The 25,911-nt window shown below is 36.1% G+C and overlaps 1 protein-coding gene across 1 annotated transcript in view; it reads left to right on the forward strand.

Annotated features, from left to right (window-relative positions):
- Window positions 1-25,911, forward strand: part of Lrrc69 (leucine rich repeat containing 69) — a 99,314-nt gene that overhangs the window by 45,681 nt on the left and 27,722 nt on the right. Inside the window, 2 exon segments of the mRNA XM_004841951.4 lie at window positions 25,443-25,473; window positions 25,476-25,543. Of these exon segments, the coding sequence (XP_004842008.2) occupies window positions 25,443-25,473; window positions 25,476-25,543 (99 nt within the window).

Genomic DNA, 25,911 nt, shown 5'->3' on the forward strand with positions numbered 1-25,911 from the left:
TGTTGCCTGGACTTGATTGAGAATGAACAGCCACTCTGGGGCCAGAAAGTAACAAGCTTGAAGACAATGAAAAACGTGCCTGCTAAGTGCAGTAGCGGAAGGTTGAATCTCTGGCAGCTGCACCACATGGCCCCACTATTCCTCCACTGCTTTTCCTCAGATACTTGTTATGTGCGATAAATGACATGCTGTATGTTGTCTATTTTATTTTCTAGGGACTAATTTAGCAAACCAGTCCAAAAAGAAAAAAAAAAAAAACATTGTAAGGAGAGTAGTGGGGATTAAATGAAATAAGTCATGTGAAACACTGGCCAGAATTTGAGAAACCATGCTCCAAAAAAAAAGTTACTTTGAAAAGGATTCAAGTAATAAAGAACATTATATATTTTTGAGCCCCTGACCTATTCTTTATACATGGAATCATAATAATATGATTGATTTCAGAAATTAAACATAATCTAAAATTTTGGGGCTAATGTTAGTAGCTATCAGTGCACACTCCATTAAAGCTTCACACAACTATATTTAAAAATAAAAACAGTAATAACTTAATGCTTGGAAAAAAATCTAGCATTTTATAAAACACCTCTTTTAGAAATTTAAATACAACAGCAAATTATTGAAGAGATGAGCTGTAGAGTTTCCTGAAGGAAACATATCTATATATTTTTATATATGTGTGTTTAATTTTTTAAAAATTAGTTCTAAGTCTATCACCTAACTTAACCAAAAGAGAGGGTATCTGGAAAAAATAAAAGAATTTGGGTTTTATGTTCCCATAGCCGAAACAGGGTTTCCTAACTTTTTTTCATTGTTTCCCATACTCTGTCCTCACCCAGGAACATATTTAGACTTTTCTCTCTCTAATAACTCCTTCTATCCCCTAAGAAATTTTAATATTAGAGATACTCTGTGTATATGCCTAAATTATGAGGTAGGATTGAACTTTAAAAGGGACACGAGCCATTGTAATATCTAAGAATTTTTTACCTCCTCCATTAAACTAATTTTCACTTCCTGGGGAATTTTATCATCCTTCCAACAAACTGCACAAAACCAGCACAGGACTTGGAAAAATATTTCTTTTTTTACCTCATGGGCCAGATATGTGGGAGAACTTTCAAACTTCTGAGAAAATCTTAGAATCAGCACAGATGTTGATATAGCTTTCCTGAAAGTCTTGTGATATTTTTAGCCCTGGGAAAATTTTATGTACATTGAGAAGTTATTTTCTGTATTTTAACCCAGGATAGGAAGACTCTATATCCCATTGCTCTCTTTACCAAATTTGTCTTATGAAATGATATTCAAAATCAGGATGATAGAATGGTAATCAAAATCAGGGTGATAGAAATTTAATTTTTCCTCAAGACACCGAATCACCGTGCTGCAGACAGGCAGCCACCTGGTTCCACACTACAAAGACACAGAGGACACCAGACCACCAGACCAAGGTACTGAGTCCCGCTGTTCCCGGCCCAGAGGTAGGGGCTTCTGAGCCGTCGTCCCACTACTCCTGGTCCAGAGGAAGGGGCTTCCCGGTCACCATCCCTCCTGCTGCTCCCAGCCCAGAGGAAAGGGCTTTTGGGTCACCATGCCTACCGCTGCTCACGGCCCCTGTCCCACCTCACCCAGCTCAGAGGAGGTAATCCGTGCAGGCGCTAACAGCCCCCTGCCCCAGTCGAAATGAGAAAACACGTAAATAAGTCTCAAAACCAGACTTCCAGATCACCTACAGAAACCCCAAAGGGAAATGAGATGGAACACTCTGATACTCAACCACCTGGACCCACTGAACTGGCAACAAAAGGGGATCTGGAAAAAATGAAATCAGAAATAATTTCTCAGATAACAGGAGAAATTGTGCCCCTAGTGCAAGACATGATTAATAAATCTAGAGAGGAGCTCAGGAACATGATGGAATCTCAACATAAGAAACAAATGGAATCCATAAAACAGATGCAAATAGATTTCCAGGACATGAAAAACTCCATTGAAAGTCTACACAGCAGAATGAGCCAATGTGAGGACAGAATTTCAGATATAGAAGATAAGATTGGAATTAGTGACCAGGAAAAGAAAAATTGCTTCAAAATTATAAGGGAACATGAGAAATCAATCCAGCAGCTGCTAGATGATGCAAAGAAGAATAACATAAGACTGATTGGGCTCAATGAAGAGACAGGAGAGAGTGGAGATGACATAAAAAATCTCTTCACAGAAATAATGGCAGAAAACTTCCCAAGCAGGGGAAAAGAGCTTGACATACAGATAAGTGAGGCATATAGGACTCCAAATAGCCTTGATCAAAAAAAATCTACACATAGGCATCTAATTGTTAAGATTCCAGAAACACAACAGAAGAACAAAGTTCTCCAAGCAGTCAGAGAAAAGAAACAAATCACATACAAAGGAAAGTCCATCAGAATCACAGAAGAATTCTCAACACAAACCATCAAGGCAAGAAGAGCTTGGAGTGACATATTCCAAGCCCTAAAAGCAAACAGCCTCCAACCCAGATTGAAGTACCCTGCAAAACTATCTTTCAAAATGGATGGAGAAATAAGATACTTTCATGACAAAGAGCACCTTAGGAACTTCGTGAATACCAAATCAGCACTCCAAAGAATTTTACACAATATCCTAGGAACAGACATTGAAGATCACAACCCCAGGAAGCAAAGCAGAATGAACCCATCTGGCATGACAAGAAATTAAATGTAAAGGGGGAGAACCCAACAAAAAAAAAGTCATGGCAATGACAAGTCAATACGTTTCAGTTATAACCATCAATGTTAATGGTCTCAATTCACCAATCAAAAGAAATAGGCTAGCAGAATGGGTCAAGAAGCAAAATCCAACAATATGCTGCATACAAGAAACACACTTAATTCAAAAAGAAACTCATAGACTGAAAGTTAAAGGGTGGAAAACAATACTCCATGCGACAGGAACCCGAAAAAAAAGCAGGAATAGCTATCCTCTTTGCAGATCAAGTAGATTTCAAACCAACACTGATTAAGAGAGATGAAGAAGGACACTACATCCTTGTAAAGGGAAGAATCCAAGAGGAAGAGATGACAATCATAAATATCTATGCACCAAACACTAGTGCACCCAACTATATAAAACAAATACTAATGGACATGAAAAGTCATATATGCACTAATACAATTGTAGTGGGGTCAACACCCCACTGTCACAAATAGATAGATCAACTAGACTAAAAATAAGTAATGAAATACTAGAACTCAACTGAACTCTTGAACAAATGAACTTAACAGATGTTTACAGAGTCTTCCACCCCACAAAATCAGAATACACATTCTTCTCAGCTGCACATGGGTCATTCTCCAAAATAGACCACATACTCACACATAGAACATGTTTAAGTAAGTGCAAAGGAATTGATGTTATCCCCTGTATATTATCAGACCATAGTGCAGTGAAATTGGAGATCCATAGCAAAAGAAACTCAAAAAATTTCATAAACATGTGGAAATTGAACAACACACTTCTGAATAACCAATGGGTCACAGAGGAAATTAAAGAAGAAATCAGACAGTTCCTTCAATTAAATGACAATGACAATACAACATATCGGAACCTATGGGACAAAATGAAAGCAGTCTTACGAGGGAAATTCATAGCAGTGAATACACATATTAGGAAAACAGAACGAGCCCAATTAAACAACCTGATGCTGAAGCTCAAGCTTCTAGAAAAAGAAGAGCAGGACAACCCTAAAGCTCATACAAAGGAGGAAATTATAAAGATCAGAGGAGAAATCAATGCAATGGAGACTAAGAGAACAATACAAAAAATCAATGAAGCCAAGAGTTGGTTCTTTGAAAGAATCAACAAAATTGACAAACCTTTAGCCAATCTTTTCAGAAAAAGGAAAGAAAAGGCCCAAATCCATGCAATTAGGAATGAAAAGGGTGAAACTACAACAGACCCAGCAGAAATCCAGAGGATCATCAATACCTACTTCCAGAACCTATATGCCAATAAGATGGACACACAGAAGAAATGGACAGATTCCTAGATACATATGAATTACCAAAGTTGAATGAGGAAGACCTAAAAATTCTGAACAACCCAATATCAACCAATGAAATTGAAAATGTAATTAAAAACTTATCAATTAAGAAAAGCCCAGGCCCTGATGACTTCACTGCTGAATTCTACAAGACATTTAGAGAGGAGCTGCTGCCACTACTGTTTAAACTCTTCAATGAAATTGAAAGGGAAGCAATACTCCCAAATTCATTCCTGGAAGCAAGCATCACTTTGATCCCCAAAGCAGAGAAAGACCCAACTGAAAAAGAGAACTGTAGGCCAATCTCACTAATGAACATAGATGCAAAAATCCTTAATAAGATACTGGCAAACAGAATGCAGAAGATCATCAAGAAGATCATACACCCTGATCAAGTGGGATTCATCCCAGGGATGCAGGGATGGTTCAATATATGAAAATCAATCAATGCAATGCACTATATCAATAGAGTCAAGGACAAAAACCATATGATTATCTCCATAGATGCAGAAAAAGCATTTGACAAAATCCGACGTGCATTTATGATAAAAACCCTACAAAAAATTGGAATAGATGGTCTCTACCTCAAACCGATAGAAGCCGTCTATGAAAAACCAACAGCCAATATCATACTAAATGGTCAAAAACTGAAATCCTTCACACTAAAATCAGGAACAAGACAAGGATGTCCACTATCACCACTCTTGTTCAATATAGTTCTGGAAACATTAGCCACGGCAATTAGACAAGAGAAAGAAATAAAAAGAATAAAGATAGGTAATGAAAAAGTCAAATTGTCATTATTTGCAGATGACATGATACTCTATATAGAAGACCCTAAGAACTCATCCAAAAGTCTTCTAGACTTAATAACCAAATTCAGTCAAGTAGATGGTTACAAGGTCAACACACAAAAATCAATAGCTTTCCTCTACACCAATGACAGACTCACTGAGAGAGAAATAGGGAAAATAATTCCTTTCACAATAGCATCCAAAAGACTGAAATACCTAGGAATCATCCTAATGAAAGAAATCAAAGACCTCTTCTCTGAAAACTATGGCACTCTGAAAAGAGAGATTGAAGATGATATCAGAAAATGGACAGACATCCCCTGCTTCTGGGTAGGAAGGATTAATATAGTGAAAATGGCCATACTTCCAAAACTGCTATATAGATTTAATGCAATTCCAATTGAGATACCAGCAGCATACTTCATAGACCTCGAGAAAACAATCCAAAAATTCATTTGGAACAAGAAGAGACTAAGAATATCAAAAGCAATTCTAGGTAACAGAGACATGGCTGGGGGTATCACAATCCCCAACCTGCAACTCTACTACAAAGCTACTGTGATAAAAACAGCATGGTACTGGCAAAGAAACAGGCTTGAGGACCAGTGGAACAGATTAGAAGATGCAGAAACAATTCCAGACACACTCAGCCATCTCATCTTTGACAAAGGAGCCAAACACCCTCATTGGAGGAAAGATAGCCTCTTTAATAAATGGTGCTGGAAAAATTGGGCTTCAACTTGCCAAAGATTAAAACTAGACCTGTATCTCTCTCCATACACTAAACTAAAATCAAAATGGATTAAAGATCTAAATATTAAAATAGAAACTCTGAACCAGTTGGAACAGAGGTTAGGTGGAACCCTTGAAGACATTGATGTAGGAAAAGATTTTATGAACAAAACCTAAGTTGCCCGTGAACTAGCACAAACAATCAACAAATGGGATCTCTTCTTATTAAAAGGCTTCTGCACAGCAAGAGAAACCACCAGCAGTGTGAAGAGACAACCCACAATGTGGAAAAAATCTTCACCTGCTCTTCCTCAGACAAAGGTCTACTATCTCGAATCTATAAAGAACTTTAAAAGATCAGACCTCCCAAATTTAAAGACCCAATCGAAAAATGGGCAGCTGAAATGAACAGACATTTCTCAGACAAAGAAGTAGAAATAGCAAATAAATACATGAAAAAATGTTCAACATCACTGGTCATTTGAGAGATGCAAATGAAAACAACACTGAGATTCCACTTCACTCCAGAAAGAATGGCTGCTATCATGAAATCAACCAATAACAAATGCTGGTGGGGCTGTGGGGAAAGAGGAATCCTGCTCCACTGCTAGTGGGAGTATAGACTGTTGCAACCACTGTGGAAACCAGTATGGAGATACCTCAAAGAACTAGGACTGGAAGTCCCATTTGACCCCGCTATTCCACTGCTGGGGATCTTCCCCAAAGAATTAAAAGAATCATACCACAGTGATATATGTGCGCCCATGTTCATAGCAGCACAGTTTGTAATAGCTAAAACTTGGAAACAGCCCAAATGCCCATCAACTGGAGACTGGATAAAGAAAATGTGGTTTTTTTATAAAATGGAGTACTACTCAGCCATAAAAAAATGAGAAATTAGAGACATTTATAGCTAAGTGTATGCACACTGAGGCAATACTCTTAAGTGAAATAAATAGAACACACATGTGTAAATACCGAATAATTTCTCTGGTGTGAGAAACTGAAAGTGTAAATAAGGACTAAATGTATAATAGGTAATGTGAAATAGGAAGAAAAGGGGCAAAGGGGAAGGAAGTAGGAGGGCTAGGGGAAAGGATAGAAGGGAATGGGATTAATACGAGAAAATGGAAAAATAGGAACAAAATCTTTGTAAATAGGGAGGACTGGAGGGGTTGAAGGGAGGGCTGGACAAGGGTGAAAAATAAGAACCAAGACAGACTATGTAAAGGTGCAAATTTCCAATGATGAATGTCATTACATTGTATACCTAAAATGTACCAATTGTAAGAATGAATAATCGATAATGTAAAATAGGAAGAAAAGGTCCAAAGGGGTAGGGGTAGTGGGAGGGGCAGGGGAAAGGAAAGAAGGGAAAGAAAAAATGATGAGAAATGGAAAAAATGGAAATAAAGTCTTTGTAAATAGGGAAGGGTGGAGGGCGTGAAGGGAGGGCTAGGAATGGGGAAAAAATAAGAACCAAGATGCATTATGTAAAGGTACAATTCCCAAAGAGAAATGTAATTGTGTTGTATACCTACAATGTACCAATAAAAGAATTTAATACAAAAGAAAAAGAGAAAAAGAAATTTAATTATTCCTAGAAAAACAAACAGTTTTTCACTGTGTATAATTTGGAAAATACAAATAAGTGAAAAGGAAAAATAAAATTACATATACAATCTGCCCAAAATCAGGGTTCAGGGTCCACACCATCAAAATAGTAATTTATTTCTTTACTATTATTTGATTTTAAAATATATATGCATGAGTTATGTATAATATACACATATACGTAGTTTTTCAAAAATGGAATGCTCACACATGTTTATGTGTTAGTATTATTAGAATTATTTAAACATATTAGTGGATCACATATACATAAATGTCTTGCAATGTGCCTTCTAAGATTTCTTTTCTTTTTTTTTTTTGGTACTGGGGATCGAACTCGGTACCATGTGCTTATGAGGCAGGCAACCAAACCGCTGATCTAAATCCCCGTCTCCCCTTTTAAGATTTCTAATGTAAATATTTCCCTATTAGTTAAAGTATAATCCTACATCACTTTCTAATGGCTGTATAATACTAAAGTATGTATATAATTAAAGTCTGTTTTTTGTCAGGTAGGTATTTTCAGACTTCTTCCAACAGTAAAAAGCCTTCCATGAATTCCATATATACCATTAGTGATTCTCTTAGGAAAATTCTCCAGATATGTAGATAAAAAATTACGCATATTTATTGGTTTTATAAGTGTTATCAAATTCTGCTTCAGAAATCTTATAGCAATCAACATTTCAAGTTTCTAACTGGTTTCTTTGTGTTTTTACAATCACCCTTCCTTGCTTTAAGTTGTTTGTACCTACCTTCCTGAAGATATTAATTACACTAATTATTTTATGTTATTGTCCCACAATCTCTTTTCTCTGGTATAAATTCTTTTATTTTCTCTAATAGTGTTAACACTATATAATCAGTAGATTTTATTTTTAAATATCAACTTTTTTTTTTTCATTTGGAACACTTGAGATTCCCTGAAAGATTAGCAGCTGTTTTTGCAGTCAACTTTGTAACAGAGAACAAAATTTTGGTGCTCAGGTCAGTGAGAGTACAGAGGTACTTGACATGTGTCAGCAGGTATAAGAGGGCCCCGGTTACCTTTCTCTCTGTTCCAAGCCTGCTTTTACCAGTCCATGGATGTGCAGAACTCAGGGGTAGAGAGTAGGGTGATGGGAGGGGGTAAAGAGTGAGTCATTGAATCCATAGTGCTGCCTGCTTCTGAGAAAGTACAGTGGTCCTTCTGTCTGTTGTTCCTTGATCCCCCTTCTCTGAAGTCGTCTACTGATTCTGTTTATAGAATTTTTTTGTGGGAGTTCTTTCTTTAACTTTCACATTCATTTTGGATTGATGCTCCCTTCTTCACTTGATTCTATATACAGACAGTTTCTGTTCCTGTGAAAATTTTTCTTTTGTCTTTAAGTGGTTATATATTTACTTCTTTTAATGGTATCTTCTTATCATTTCTAGGATTTGTCATGAAGGAGACTATTAAATGTGCCGAAATTTATAATTTTTAAACTGGGAGTATTTGTATCTATTAACTAAAACACTTGCCCTATATAAAATTAACTTCAGCTTGTTTGGTAAAGATGAAGTAAAGTAATTGTTTTGGTCTCTTCAGGCTGCTATAACAAAATGCCTTAGACTGGGTGATTTATAAACAGCAGAAATAGTTTATAAATTTGTGAAACTAGCAGATTTAGTAAGTCTTGCTCTCTGCTTCCAGATGATACCTTCTAGCTGTGTCTTCACAGGGCAGAAGGATGAATAAGCTTTCTAAGCCTTCTGGACAAGAGCACTAATCGAATTTATTAAGGCATAGCTCTTCTAATCACCTCCAAAAGGCCCCAAGTCTTAATACTGTTACATTGGAGATTGCATTTCAAGATATGAATTTTGGAAGGAAGGGAACATAAACATTCATATTATAACAGTAATGGAAAAAAGGAAGAAAAAGCAATGGCTGATTCAAACAAGACTTTTCTATTGAAAAAGAACAATAATATGACTTGCCCACTTTAGATAACAGACAGGTATATTATCATATTTCCCAGAATGCCTTACAGTCTACCAAATATTTTATCTTTCATTTCATCTTCACATTTCTGTGAGATAGAGATTATTACTTCCGCTTGTACAGAGAAACAGGTTCAGATACTTTAAATGACATATACAGAGAGTTTATATCCAAGAAATGGGTTTGAACTTTGTCCCTGGATTTAAACCCAGGTCTTTCTCTAATATTAAGTATAGATTAAATTATATTAAAATCTAAAAAACTGAGGGTTTTTTGTTTGTTGTTTTTGATTATTAGTAACTTAAGGAGAGAAATGAAGAAAAACATTCAAGAATACTTTGAAATAGTAATGTCTAGTCTGAATAAAGAAGGGCAAAAATATATTGAGTAGAATTAAAAGTGCTATGCCTTTAAGAAGCTTTATTTAAAATCATATTGGGACTTGTGTGGATGGAAACCAAGTTAGAAGTTACAGACTGACATTTTTTTCTGCACTTCCCATCATAAATCTGGCGACTTAAGTTTTAATTTCCTGTCAGGATAAGAAAAATGGAAGACCAAAGATCCCACAATTAGTTTTCAAACCATAGACAGCTTTCACAAAATCCTCTAATATCTTTCTTCTGCTTCACTGTTCTGAACTGTTGCCTAGTCTGAATAAATTTCAAAATGGAATTCTCCACTTCATATTTTAGACTATCCCAGGAAAGATGTTGAATATTTTTATTTATTTGGCACTCTGAAGAAATTACCTCTTCATCCCTGCTTTTCTCTGTAACCATATTTAGGAGGTGTAAATACACGGATGAAAGAGTGTACATGGCTTCCCTCTCTAGTAGAGAGGTACTAGTTTTATAATTGGCTTTCAAAATCTGAAAAGAAGACAATTTCTAAAAAGTAAGATACTAAGTAATGAAATCTTAGCTAGATTGAGAGAATGGAGATGTAGATTTTTATATTTTTGCAAAGGAGGATTCAAAAGAAAGCACAAATGAAGGTTATTTGGAGTGAACAAAAAACATTGCAGACACTTTTCTGTTTGCTGTGGGCACAGCAAGAGAATTTTATCACATGTTGAAATTTTTGTGCAAGTTCCTTTTGATTTTTTAATTGCAATGTAAATGGAGTTTAATTAAAGCTATGTGAGGAAGAGTAAGAGAAATCTTACAAGGATTTAAACAAGAGATAAGGTAAAAGTTAAGGAGTCCTGGTTCTCAGTTTGAGGAGGTCCTGGAATCCTCATCTGCATTGACATTTAGGTAATGACATTTATTATGCTATTGGTATATTTACCCATATTCTAAATGCTTCCACTGCTTACATCTTGTTTCTATTCTCTTATAGATTTAAATACACATAACCCAGTGTGGACTTTCTAGCCCTTGACCTATAGGTGTTCTATTTCAGTTTCCAGAACTAAAGGAAATTATTTCCATATTTCTTGGACAAACTCCCAAACAAAATTAAACAATTAGCCCAAAACCTTTGAATCTAGATGATTGAATCATAGCTTGAGGCCAGGCTGTGATTGGCTTACTTTGACTCAGTAGTCAAGGGATGGTTCATTCATCTCAGTTTTTAGGCAAGAGAATCACCTGTAAAATCTCTAGGTGTTACACTTCCTTAAGGGAATGATTGTACTTAGAAGGAAGGGGGAGGTATGGCTCAAGCACAGTAAAAAAAAGTTTGGTAGTCCTAGTATATGTTTAAGAGCATTATTGACTTATTTGTAAGTATCTATGAGAGCAAGGCCTAAGTCCTGAATGAGATGTGTACCACTGTAAGTCCTTTAAATTGAGAGGTGACATTGTCCTACATGCTCTAAAGAACTACTTTACATATGTTTTGGAGATGCCTACTATTTTTATATTGGCATATTTACTTCTTGTCCAATGAAAGAACATTTTAAAAATGACTCTTCTCTGATTACTTATGTATGAAGTATGATCAAGAAATACAGTGAATGTTTAAATTTTTTAAAAAAAATTTATGACACCAAAAGATGTATTGCCATTATTCCCCTTCAAAATACTCTGCCTTGGTTTGAAGACAACTGTCTCACCATTATTTTTACTTTCTGGAGCAGGATTTTTGAGACAGGGTCTTCCTATGTAGTTCAGGCTGGCCTTGAACTTGAAGTAATCCTCCTGCCTCAGCATCTTGAGTGCTGCAATTCTGGAAGTCCTTGTTAGTGTCTTTAGTTGTGCTGTCATGGTTGCCTCCATGTTCTGAATCAATTCAAAATCTTTCCTGTTTATGGTCTTTTTGACTTTGATGAAGAGCCAGGAGTTGCGTGGTGCCAAATCCAGTGAATAAGGTGGCTGAGGACACACCATAATGTTTTTCTTTGACAGAATGGCTGTAAATGTTTTAAATAGATTCAGGACCTTGAGACCACCATGAAAAGATATGAAAGAGGGCTTCTGGAACTGCTTCAGAAGTGCCAAGAAAGACGTGTGTTTGAAGCAAGGGAGAGTATTTGGAGGGGAATTATTGGGAAGGTATCTTTTACTGTAATAATTTTTTAAACTTTTTAAAAAATTCATTAAGTTCATTGCTACATTTTAGGTATACAATATGATGACATTCATCATTGGAAATTTGTACCTTTACATGATATATCTTGGTTCTTATTTTTATCCCCATTCCCCTGCCCTCCCTTCAACCCATCGATCCCTCCCTATTTACAAGGACTTTGTTTCTGTTTTTTCCTTTCCTCATATTTATTCCTTTCTTGTCTTTCCTTTCCCCTACCCCTCTGGACCTTATCTTCCTATTTCACATTATCTATTATACATTTTGATTCTTATTTACACTTTCAATTTCTCATACCAGAGAAGCTATTCAGTATTTACACATGTGTGTCCTATTTATTTCACTTCAGAGTAGGGCAATGTGTATCCATTTAGCTATAAATGTCTCTAGTTTCTCATTCTTTATGGCTGAGTATTACTCCATTTTATATGAAAAAACACATCTTCTTTATCCACTTTCCAGTTGATGGGCAGTTGGGCTGTTTCCAAGTTTTAGCTATCACAAACTGTGCTGCTATGAACATGGGTGCACATATATCACTGTGGTATGATTCTTTTAATTCTTTGGGGAAGATCCCCAGCAGTGGAATAGCAGGGTCAAATCAGACTTCTAATCTTAGTTTTTTGAGGTATCTCCATACTGTTTTCCACAATGGTTGCACCAGTCTACACTCCCACCAACAGTGGAGAAGGGTTCCTTTTTCTCCACAGCCCCACCAGCATTTGTTATTGGTTGATTTCTTTTTCCATTAAGTTTATTGGTGTATTTTAGGTATAAAATACAGTTACATTCATAATTGGGATCTTGTACCTTTACATGACGAATCTTGGTTCTTATTGTTCCCCTTCCCCTGTCCTCCACCCCCTCCACCCCTCCCTATTTACAAAGCCTTTGTTTCCATTTTTTTCCTTTTCTCATATTTTCCCTTTCCCTTCTTTCCTTTCCCCTACCCCTCCCACTTCCCTGCTCCTTTAGACCTTTTCTTCCTATTACACAATATCAATTATACATTTTTGAAAAATTACAATATCAAGATTTAGAGGACATTACCACAGATTTTACAGATTTTAAAAGGATATAGAAAGCATATTACAAAAATCTGTTTTGAAATAAATTTGCCAACTTCTATGAAGTACCTTGGAAGACAAATTAATGAAACTGACTCTGGAAGAAATATACAATTTGAATAGCACCTATTTAAAGAAAGTATCTTCCTAGCTTGAAAACCTACCTATATGAAAACAACAGGCTCATATACATTTTAACTGATAAATTATATCAAATATTTAAAGCAGAAAAAAGAAGGAACACGTCTCCACTCATTTTAGGAAATCAACATTGTGCTAATACTAAAACTGGATAAAGATAACACAAAAGAAAAGTATGAACATAAAAATTTGTTTAACAAGACAAACTATTAGAAGTCAGATATGGCAGTATATAGTAAGTGGTTTTATTATAGGGCTGGCAGTGTTGGTTCAGCATTGGAAGATCCACCCGCATAAGTCATCATTTTAACAGAGGAAAAGAAAAAGCCATTTGATCCTGTCATTAGTTGCAGAAAAAGTATTGGACTAAATTCTACAGCTGTTCATGGTAAAAGCTATCAGAAGACTAGAAGTAGAACAGAGCCTTCTCAACAGATCAAAGACATGTACTCCATACTTCCAGCAAAAATACCTTATATGATGGAAAAGATACAATGCTTTCTCCCTAAGGTGGGGAACAAGGGCAGATATGCCTACTCTTCATCTGTCCACTAAACTTTGAAACATAGGCCCAAACCAAAATAGTCTGGCAATAAAAATAAACAAATACCATAGGATTGAAAAATAGAAGTAAAATCTTTATATGTAGATGAAATGATCATCTACGGATGAAATACTAAGAAATCTCTAGGAGCCCCTAGAACTTGTATTTGAATTTAGCGGCATTAGAAAACACAAGGTATATAGAAAAATTCAGGTCTATGTATACTTGCTATAAATGAAGAATTGGATATTGAAATTTAAAAGTTATGTAGGAGTACAAAGGACCTAGAAAAGTAAAGAGAAAAAAAATAAGTGTTGGAAGACATTTATTACCTAATTTTAAGGCTTCCTCTAAAGTTACCATAATCAAGGCAATGTTGGAGTAAGGAAAGACATATAGATCAATGAAATAAAACAGAGAATCTAGAAATAGAACCATAAATATATGGTCCACTGATCTTTGAAAGATTATTTAACATTAACATTTTATAGAGCATAATAACTCAAGAGCAGAGGAAAAGATAATGTTTTCAGCAAATGGTACTAGAACACCTGGTATCCATATATAAAAATTAACCTCGCCCCTTTATTTCCATACATAAAAATAACTTGAAAGGATCTATGAACCTAAATATGAAAGACTAAAACTATAAAATTTTAAGAAGAAATTATAAGGGAAAATGTTCATGAATTTAGGGTAGGCACGAATTTCCTAGGATACAACAAACATAATGTATAAAAAAAATAGATAAATGAGATTCCATCAAAATTTAGAACTTTAAAAGTCATCGTTAAGAAAATGAAAAGTAGTCCTTTGGCTGGGGATTTAGCTTGTGCTTTTGTCACCTGCTGCGCAAGTGCAAGGACCAGAGTTCGATTCTCGGTACCAAAAAAAAAGTACTCCTTAATCAGAACATATTTATAATACATATAACCAATGACTAGAATATATAAATAACTCTTACAGCTCATTAATAGACAACCCAATTAAAAAGTAGATACAAGAAGATGAAAAATAGCCAGTACAGCACAAGGGAAGGAGTGCAACACTAGAATCAGAAAAATACTAATCAGTACAATAACAAAATTGTAGTATACACTCATTAGAGAGATTAAGTTAAAGGTTTTAAAAGGACAAATGTCAGCTTGGGGGTGAACCAGTTAGAACTTTCTAATACTGCTAATGTGAATGTAAAATGATAAAACCATTTTGGAAAACAATACAGAAATTTCTTGTATTACTGTTAAGAACCAACAGTTCTGTTCTTAAGTTTCTACTTAAGAGAAATGAAAACACATGTTCACAATAGATTTGTACATACAGGTTGACTGTCCCTTATCTGAAATTCTTGGGACCAGAGTGTTTCAGATTTTCATTTGAAATCCACTTGATCTGCAAAGAGGATAGCTACTCCTTTTTTTTCGAGTACCTGTCACATGGAGTATTGTTTTCCACCCTTTAACTTTCAGTCTATGAATTTCATTTTGAATTAAATGTGTTTCTTGTATGAAGCATATTGTTGAATCTTGCTTCTTGACCCATTCTGCCAGTCTGTTTCTTTTGATTGGTGTGTTGAGACCATTAACATTGATGGTTATAACTCATACATATTGACTTATCATTGTCATGACTTTTTCTGTTTGTTGGATTCTCGCCCTTTGCATTTAATTTCTTGTCGTGCCCAATGGATTCATTCTGCTGGGCTTCCTGGGTTTGTGATCCTCACTGTCTTTTCCTAGGCTATTGTCTAAAATTTTTTGGAGGGCCGGTTTGGTATCCATGAAGTTCCTGAGGTGCTCTTTATCATGAAAGTATCTTATTTCTCCATCAATTTTGAAAGATAGTTTTGCAGGGTACGTCAGTCTGGGTTGGAGGCTGCTTTCCCTTAGGGCTTGAAATACATCACTCCAAGCTCTTCTTGCCTTGAGGGTTTTCATTGAGAAGTCTGCTGTGATTCTAATGGGCTTTCCCTTGTATGTGATTTGTTTCTTTTCTCTAATTGCTTGTAGAATTTTGTTCTTCTGTTGGGTTTCTGGAATCTAAACTATTATATACCTATGAGTAGATTTTTTTGATCCAGGCTAGTTGGAGTCCTAGACGCCTCCCTTATCTGTAGTAAGTTCTTTCCCCCTATTTTGGAAGTTTTCTGCCATCACTTCTGTGAACAGTTTTCTTTATGTCATCTGCACTCTCTCCTGTTTCTTCATTGACTCTGATCAGTCTTATGTTATTCTTCTTTGCATCATCTAGCAGCTGCTGAATTGATTTCTCATGGCGTCTTACTATTTTAAAGATATTTGTCTTTTCTTGGTCAGTAATTGCAATCTTATCTTCTGTATCTGAAATTCTGTGCTCACATTGGCTCATTCTGCTGCGCAAACTTTCAATGGAGTTTTTAATCTCCTGGAAATCTGTTTGTATCTGTTGTATGGATTCCGTTTGTTTCCTGTGTTGGGATTCCATCATGTTCCTGAGCTCCTCTATTTTTTTTATCTGTGTCCTCTCTAGATTTATTAATCATGTCTTGAACGATGGGCACAATCTGTGTTGTTATCTGAGAAATTATTTCAGATTTTTATTTCAAATTTTGTTTACACATTGTGGGTTGTCTCTTCATGGTGTTGGTGTTTTCTCTTGCTGTACAGAAGCTTTTTAATAAGATGAGATCCCAGTTTTTGATTCTTTGTGCTAGTTCATCTGCAACTGAGGTTTTGTTCATGAAATCTTTTCCTACACCAGTGTCTTCAAGAGTTCAACCTAACATCTCTTCCAGGTGGTTTAGTGTTTCTGTTTTAATATTTAGATCTTTAATCCATTTCCTTCTTGAATTCTTTGGCTTCTGGTGTCAGCTACCATCTTTCTCTATGACATCTCTTAAACAGATGTATTTGGGTTTTCCAGAGACATAGAACCAGTAAGATTCCTGTCTATTTATACAAAGAGATCTATTATTAGGAATTTGCTCACATGATCAGAAAGGCTGAGAATCCCATTGTCTGCCAACTGCAAGCTGGAAACTCAGGAGAGCTAGTGGTATAATTCCAGTTCAGGTGTGAGAAGCAATAATGTAGGTTTCAGTGTAGATATATGACAGGAAACCAAAAATTCAGGCAGAAGGTAAATTATTTCTTCTTCCTGTGGTTGTTAATGCAGGACATCAGTGGATTAGGTGATGTCTGTCTAGGTTGAGGAGGGAAGTTCCTCAATACCATGGAAATTTTATCCAAAAACAATCTCAGTAACACTCCCTGGAATCAAGTTTATAAAAATATCTGGGCACCATCTGGGTACCTCATGGTCCAATTAAATTGACATATAACATTGACCATCACAATAAGTGAGTTTAAATATATTTGAAATATGATTATTTTGTCCTACTTAATTGACTTGTGTTTATTGTTAGTAAACTATGTGGTCATTTTGTTTAAAATTGGTAACCAGTTTGGTATTTTTGGAGGGGGATCAGATATAAATTAGTTCATTTCTAGTTATAATTTTTTTAATGAAGAAGTGATTGACCAACACACAGTGAATACTGTCTAATGCCAGAGATGGCAAGTTCAAATGGATAATGTCAAAATTTACATTGCATATTTATAAGTATTATATACTCATTCAGGTGCAACCTGTTCAACTCATCTAGGTACAACCTTAGTTATTAAAAGGGTAAATGTTAGCAGGGTTTTTTTGTGCATTTTCTATTAAATGATTTGTGAAAGCATTATATGAATAATCATTTAATTATTTTTCTTTTCCATATAATCTGTTTCTTAGGTAAATATCCCATCAAATTTTCCATTTTATTTGCATCAAATATGACAGGAAGCATCTCTGCTTATTTAAATACATTTACTAAGAATCATGACTCAAAATAATTATTTAAAGATCATTTATTTTGTTAAGTTCATTGAAATTTAATAATCAAAAATGGCTCTTTTCATGACAATAGTATTAAGGTCTGTTCTAAAATACTAGTAGGCATGGCATTCAACAAATTAGAAACAACTTGATGGAAATGCAGTATTTTTCTCTTCAAAAGCAGATAGGAGAATAAGGAGAAATGGAAATGATAATTACCTACTACCCTTGAGTAACAAGAGACTATAGTGTATAGCAGCAGTGCATTTTTTTCTCTTTCTCTCTGTCTCTTCCCCAAAACACATGATTTTATCATCATCCAAGACTAATGATTTTCTTTTCTTCTCACCTTCTATTCTTGTATTATGGGTTTATCCAGTTTCTGTGATGGATGAAATGTTATGAAACATGATAGATGAAAGAGTAAAATAGTTTGGAAACAGTTCAAGACTGGAGGCATATTTCATTTCTGTTTGAAGCACCTGAAAATTTCGGGTCAGCATGGTTTCTTCTATTCTTTGGACACTTTGATAGCCATTAACTTATTCTATCTGAGTGATCTTTTCTTTTCTTTTCTTTTTTTAATCTTTTATTTTCTGTAATTAACTTTTCAATACAGGGAAGAGGTTTAAGGGCAATGCAAAAAAAAAAAAAGAAAAAAAAGAAAATGTTTCTGACTTTGTAGACTATAGCTTACTAATACAAATGCTTCTTAGCTTATAATGCCATGAGTTCTAGGCCAACCTGAACTACAAAAAAAAAAAAAAAAAAAAAAAGAATTTATGTCTCAAAAAAAAAAAGAATTTATGGAAAAACATTTTTGGAGTTACAGAAAGAATAAAACTGGTTCTTTGAAGGGGCAACTATGTGATCTGGTAATCTAAATAATACCATTAAAATATAAATTCTGATTTCAGAATGCAATGTGTTGAGTTTCTAGAGCTTCAGACTAAGATTATCTGAATGCAACAGAATGGTAAGTTCTTGAAGGAAGGAGTCAGTCTTCAACATCATTCTATTTTCCATTGTTTCTTGACAGAGTCTTGTTCTTAGTAGATGCTGAGATTTATCAATATGTTGTTGATTTGCTTTGGTAAAACAGAGGCTATCTATATTTGTTGCCTTTCTTGCTAGTGAACAAATTACCATATAATTTTGCTATTTAAAGCAAGAAATATTGTTTATTTGAAGCAGATTCTGAGGATTAGGAAGCTGTGAGTATTTTAGTGATGTGTTTCTAGCTTAGGGCCTCTCATGAGTTGTAGTCAAATTGTCACCTGGGATTGCTGTCATCTGGAGGTTTGAATGGGTCTAGAGTATCTGCTTCCATGATGGTACACTCAAATGGCTTTTGGCAGAAAGTCTGTTTCTTAGCATGTGGGCTGCCTAAATATCATCTTGTCCTGGTAGTCGGTTTCCCCCAGAGTATGTGACCCAAGAACAAGAGAGAAGAAGCAGAAATTGTAATATCTTTTATGATTTAGTCTCTGAGGTTGTATACATCACTTTTTTATCCATTAGAAATGAGTTACTAAGTGCAATGTAGGCAAGAAGAGGAGCATAAGAACCTAGCTCTTAAATGCAGAGTATGAAATAATTAGTGACACATCTTAAAATTGCCACAATGCACTAATAGCACAGAATGTATACTGTCATATTTCCCTTCTTCAGTTTTGTAGATTTAGAACATAACTTCAGAAAATATGTAGAAAGCTGAAGGGAGGGAAAACAAAGGTAGAGGGAAGTTGGAGAATGCACCAGAGTTGAGAAGGAAGAAGAGTCTATTACAGGACAAGAATGTTCATAGCCTGGAGATGTTCTGTGCTGTTTTCAGTTAATTATAAGAAGGAGGTAAAAGAGAATGACAATGAAGGATGGTAGTGGAGAAAGAATGCAGAAGAGAAACAAATAATGGAGAAGAGGAAAATGCAAATGATATTCTTAAGATAATTGTGTAAAAAGTTGAATGGCAAGAGAAGTAAAGAAAATAATACATCTTTGAGGAAAGGCTGTGGAACCAGTCAGTTTATTGCCCAGTTATGAATGAAATAAATTCAATGGAAGTGTGGAGAAGAGTTGTTTTTGAAGTCTTCACTGTATAATATCTGGATTTGACTACTTGAGATATTGTTTGTAGTGAGGTACCAATGCTGAGTAGAATGAGTTAAGCTTTAAAAGCAGAGTAATTTATGATTATTTTAAAGTAAATTTCTAAAAAAAAAAAAAATCCAAGAATTGCTAAAAGTTCTTTATATAAATTATTCAGAAATATTTATCAGAGAGAAAATAATTGTACCAGTAAAGAGTCATTGCTGGTCAAAGGATAAATGGATTTAGGCTACGAAAAGTGGAATATAAATGTGTAATGAAACTAAGGCAATGCAGAGTTCAAATGGCATCTTCCCTTATGCCTCTGTAAATTACTTTAGTGAACAAAGAGAAACCACTGAGGTCATTCACTTTTCTGAAATACAGGTAGAGAGATTTCATTATGGTTTTGTGTCATGTTTGGGTATGAGGGGTATAATCACACATGGACCTGATTTACATGTAAACTAAGTAACACAGTTGCTTTAGTTGCATGGGTCAGAACAACTATCCAGAAAATGATAATATATATCAAATATAACCAAGATATTATCAAGCTCAAAGAAGAGAGACTCATATAAATAAACTGGCAGTACTTTACTAGTTAAATGTGAAGAGAGGCACTGACTTGCTGTTAAGAGGTGGAGCCTAGTCCAAAGAGGCCAGTCACTGGTGTGGGTATGACTGAGAAGGTGGTATCTCCCTTCTCAGCTCCTTCCTTGATGTTCTCTTCTTCCTGTCTACAAGGCCATGAGCAACTATCCTCTGCCATGCTCCGCTGCCATGCTCCGCTGCCATGCTGCTGCTTCTTTAGAGCTGGCTGTCACTGGACTGAAATATAAGTCAAAATAAACCTCTCCTCCTTTAAGTTGTAGATGTTGTGTATTTGTCCCGGCAATGAGAAAATGGCTTAGACAGATTTTGTTACCAACAGTGGGTAACAGTGCTGTGACATTGCTTGATCATACTTTTCGGAAGCCTTTGAAACTGGTTTGCAGGAGAAGTTTTGAAAAATTTGAAGATGCTGGCTTCTCAAGCCACAGAATACTGTAAGCAGAATTTGAGAGATACTGGTTGGAGCTCAGAAGATCAGAATGCTGATATAAAGGCAGATGGAAAAGATCAGACTCAGGAGATTTCAGTTGGGAACAAGCACTTCATTGGCAGTTAGACTCCAGACTATGTGTGTTATGCTCTGGCAGAAAATTTATCTGCACTTTGTTCCTGTCCTGAGACTTTTTGGGAGGCTTTGATTAAGGGTGATAGACTAATTAATCTGAAGGAAGAAATTTCAAGGGACCCTAGCATTCAGGCTGTCGCATGAATATGGCTTGCTGCTTTTATCCAGGTTTATGCTGAAAACCAGGAGCAAAAAGCCCATTTAAAAAGCTTTCAGTTTTTTCAGGAAGAAAGCACCAGCAAAGATGAAACAGAGCCTGGTTGTAGAAAAGATTAGCATTAAAGTGAAGCCAAATTCTTTACTACAAGATAAGAGAAAACATGGCTTGAGGGCATCCCAGGAATTAGTAAGAACCCTCCCTTCAATGGCTCAAGGTTGCAAAAAAGTTGTTTTGAGAAGGGAGCCCCAGTGTGCCATGCTTAAAAAGGCCTGCCTAGGAAATTGGTTCCCTAGACTTCAATTTACAGTGCTCAGCCATTTAGGTACTTAGAGACCTCTGCAGCCACAATTCAAGGGGACCTGGCTACTGTTTGAGCTGGTGGTAGACCTTGGTATCATCCACATGGTGCTGGTTTTACAGGCATACAGAATGTAAGGGTTGTGGTGTCAGGGAAGCTTTCACCCAGATTTCAGAAGCAGGGCCAGGAAGTCATTCAGTGTGTCCCTGAAAGGGTTGTGCATAGGTTATGAAAACAAAGCCAAAAGTGCTGCAGAGAATCCAGAAAGCTGGAAAAAACAGGAATGTGGAATGCCTGAGGGAAGCCAGCAGGAATGAGCAAAGCTGGCCTAAGAGAGAAACTATGAGGCACACATCCATCAAAACACTCTAGCGGTGGGGCCACCCAAGCCATTTGGAGTTTGCATTTTCCTACAACTTGCCTCAGGTGTTGGCCTTGAAACTACGGGATTTAATGTTTGCCCTCCTGGGTTTTGGTCCCATTCCTTTCTGTCCTCCTATTTCTCCCTTTTACAATCGAAGTCTTTACCCTGTGCCATTGTATGTTGGCAGTGTTTACCTTTTTCGATATTTATAGGGGCTCACAGCTAAGAGTTTAAGTCTCAGAGAAGACTTTGATTTTGGACTTTTCAGCAATGCTGAAACTGTTACGGCTTTGGAAACTAGAATGACTAAATGTAGCTTGCATAAAGACATATATATGAGTCTTCAGGGGGCCAGGGCAGAATGTTATGGTTTATATTTAGAGGTCTCCCTACAGCCTCATGCAATCTCCGGAAGGTGATTGAATTTTAGGGGCACTATAGCTGACTTGCTGTTAGGAGGTGGGGCTTGGTCGGAAGAGGTGGGTCCCTGTGGGTGTGTCCTGGAAGGTTATATCTCCTTTCCCAGCTCCTCCCTGAGCTCTCTGCCTTCTGTCCACTATGCTCTGAGCGACTGTCCTCCACTAGGCCTCTCTGCCATGCTGCTTCTTCTTTAGAACCAGCTGTACCTGGACTGAAACGTGAGCCCAAATAAACCTCTCCTCCTTTAAATTGTGGAAAAAGTGACTATGACAATATGTTTAAATCATTGATGATTAAAATTGTTCATTGACTACCTGCTATGATAATATATTACTTGTTCATCATAGGCATACTATGTACTTTATGTTGATTATATCATTTAACCTCTGTACTTATCAGATGAGGAACCTAAAATTATTATTATTATTTTACTTAAAGAGGCCTGATAATGTGGTTCAACTCTCATAGCTAGTACTGAGGAGCTGGAATTCAAGAAAAGGCAACTATAAAGTCTCTCATCTTAAATCCATACATTTTACATTATATACTAAGCTCTGCATTGGGAATTGGAGATATAATGGTGAGGAAACCAGCATGGAGTCTTGTTTTCTGTAAGCTGCAGTGTACTGGTGAAATAGATATTAACCAAACAATTAACATCATGATGGATAATCAGAAACTAAAATTAGTACACTAAAAGAGAAGGACACGCATCTATAAGAGACACCAGAAGCCTGACTAAACAGGTTAGGGAAGGCTTCCTGGAAGAGGTGACATAAACCAAGATCTGAATAATGAGTAATAATGGATTAGATGAAGGGGAAAGATGACTTCCAGAGAGAATGAACAATATGTAGAAAGACCCTAAGGTGGTGGTGGTGGGGTATGGATGTTCGTATTGAGAATTCAGTGTCCTAGAACTCAGACATTAGGTAGAAGGGGCTGTGGCAAAGAATATAGGGTATGCTAAGGATTTGCTCTTTATTATAAAGACAGTAAAAATCTCAAAGGGTTTCAGATATGAGGAGACTTTTAGATTTGTATTTTGTAAAGGCCTTTCCCTCTGCAGTGTAACAGATATATTAGATGGAGGCCAGAGGGCAGGAGGAGGTGGAATTTTGATAGACTTTTGCTGAAGCCAATAATTTGGTCAAAGCTTGGGGCAGGATGTGTGCAAAGACCAAAACAGATCCATTACATATTTTAGGGGCAAATTTGGAAATGGCAATGGATTAATAAGCTTTCCATGGGCTGAAATAGAAAACACTGGAAAAAGACTCTTTGACCAGGTGACCTGGATGTGTATATAAGGCACCCAGGTGCAGATTTTGAATACACAGTTGGTGACAGGGTGTGGTACCAGTCACTACCACAGAGATAGTCATCAATATGGATAAAATTCCTTCAGGTAAAGAAGATGAAGTGAAATGAGAATGTGAAAGGAGAACTATTTCATTGTTGGGTAAAGAATTGTGAGTCAGTAAAGAAAATGTTTTTAGGAGGGTATATTGGCTACAACAGAATTGTCAGTGACCCCTGAGGGCAAACTGGAAGTTGTTGGTGATGAATTGATAGTGAATCTTGTCTGCCCTGAGGGGCAACTAAGCAAACACCACTAGTTTGGTCAGGTGCTGAAAGGGAAAGTTGATGGCAGGGATGATTTAGGACTAAATTTTGAATATACTTGGAGTAAATAAGCAGAGGGCCAGCAAATTCAGGTAAGCAACACAATTTATCATACATTTTATTAATATAGAAAAAGCCTTTAAAAATTTTAAAAATAACTCTGAGAGATACATTTTATTCCTAAATATTTGTTCTCACTTCAAGCATTTCTTTTGCCTGGTGTACTGGCACATTCTTGCAATCCCAGCACTTGGGACGCTGAGGCAGGAGATTGGCCTTGAATTTGAGGCCATCCCAGGCTACATAGTGAGGTCAAGGGCACTGTGCTATATAGCAAGGCCCTGTCTCAAAAAACCAAACCAAAAAAAACCCCAAAAAATTTCTTTTGGGTTAAGTCCTAGAATAATAACTCAGAGTTAGGGATAGCTTTCAGGTTTTTTAATGACCTTGTCAATTTGTTTTTAAAGAGATTTCCTAATTTCGTTTTGCAATGGAACAGTGGATATTCTAATTTTTAATCTTTGCTTTTTTGACAGGCAAAAATAATCCATCCTTTAAATTCTTGTATTTTGTTACTGTCTTTCAGCTGCCGTGTATCTTGAGTAATTTTCCTTGGCTAAGATATGTGTCTCATGCACATATGAGAAGACCTTCCTGTTACTTATGCATATTAATGAACGCTAGTCTGGGTTTTAGGTTTTGAAATCATAACCTCTTCCCCTTGCAAACCACAAAAATCAGATGCCAATCTTGTTTGTGTTGTATTAGCTTTCCTGTAATTTTTGAAATCTAATGACATGATCCCCCAGAAAGATATTTTAAACGAATTATTTTTAAATTGTATGTGCTTGCTAGCTTTCAAATCTTGGGTTGAAAGCACAGAAATCTCTAATTCTCCCATAAATTTTGTGATATGTAGAGTGATAGAGCCAGCTCATGTTGGCTCAAAGAGTAGATTTTACAAATGTCTTTCTGACCTGTGTTCAATGACTTGAATTAACTCCTCATAGCAAACATGTCATGGAATCAACACACCATCCCCCCAGGGCATGTTCCTCCCTCCCTCCCTCCCTCCCTCCCTCCCTCCCTCCCTCCCTCCCTTCCTTCCATCCTCTCTTTCTTTCTTTTTCTTCTTTCCTCTCCCCACCTCTTCTCCCTCTCTCTCCCCTCTTTCAGGGAACTAGTTTACCACCATACTACTGAAAATAGCTTCTCAATGTCCCTATTTTATAGCTGCTATCTAGACTCACAGAAATAGTTCCCTAAATTAGTTTAACTTTAAAAGCCACATAGTTCTTGGAAATGAGGCATAATATTAATATAAAGAAATATTTTCATTTTCTACTGAAGTGATAGGTTCTATGAGGATTTAGATTTTGTTCGTAGAAGACTATTGTGATGTGTACATTCTCCACTTCTCCTCCTTCATACCCAGCTTCCTTATCCTTTTATTTTCATTGTGTACAACACATTATAATAAGAGCATTTGATGTTCCTGTGTTTCTCTTGCTTTTCTCATTGAATATATATGAATAATAAGCAACCTTTGTGGTTTGGAAGGTGGTGTTTTGGAGTATTTTTCATCATGCTCAGATTTTTCTAGCAAATACAAAACAAAATGCTTATATTACTTTATTTATTATACATTGTTCTATTATGGACCAATTCTATGACCATAAATCAGTTTTCTTAGTTGTTTAGTGCAGAGGATGTGACATTTAAAATCATGAACCTTTATGCCAGTATTACGATTCTTTTTTTTTTTTGGTGCCGGGGATTGAATTTGGGATCTTGCGCTTGCAAGGCAGGTGCTGGAACCACTGAGCTAAAACCCTGGTCCCTAGTATTATGATTCTTATGCTTCTAAAGGCTAGAGTGTGTCCCACTCTTAAAATATTAATACAGAGTGCTAAGCCTCAAGCAAAGTAATTTTATTCTAATTGTATTGAAGGTATAGTTTTAGAGCTTTGGTTTGTTGTTTTGTTTTACAACAAAGGTATTATTTTGTTTTAAAAGTTTCAGGATCTGAAGCCGAGGGAATTCTACTGTGAGGAAATCCACTCTTCCTGAAGCAGCCATTTGCAGCTAAACAACAGGAGGACATTTGGAGTCTAAAGGTAAAGGTTTAGCTCATTGAACCTTTAAGTATTCAATTGAATAATTAAATATTCAAACTAAGGGTATGGCTTAAATTGTAGAGTTTTTTTTAAAGCATTCTGGCCAGGCCAGCAAATGATTAATGTAACCCAAATTCATTGGCAATATGTATCATATGTATAAGTGTTCTTTTTTTTACTTGCTTATGGAATCCAGTGTAATATTATTTGATTTTCAGTGTGACTAAATACAGAAATGGTGATAGTCTATTAGATGAAAAGAAAAAAGAGGGATTTATTTTCACTTTGGCCTTCTAAGTATTTTTCTCAATATTAACTAAGAAGCATTTGACTTATTCTTAGTAGGGTCTTTATCTCTTCTACCCTCC

Source organism: Heterocephalus glaber, unplaced genomic scaffold, assembly GCF_053883595.1.
Source record: "Heterocephalus glaber isolate CG9 unplaced genomic scaffold, H.glaber_assembly_v1.0 deba00001553, whole genome shotgun sequence".
Lineage (NCBI taxonomy): Eukaryota > Metazoa > Chordata > Mammalia > Rodentia > Bathyergidae > Heterocephalus > Heterocephalus glaber.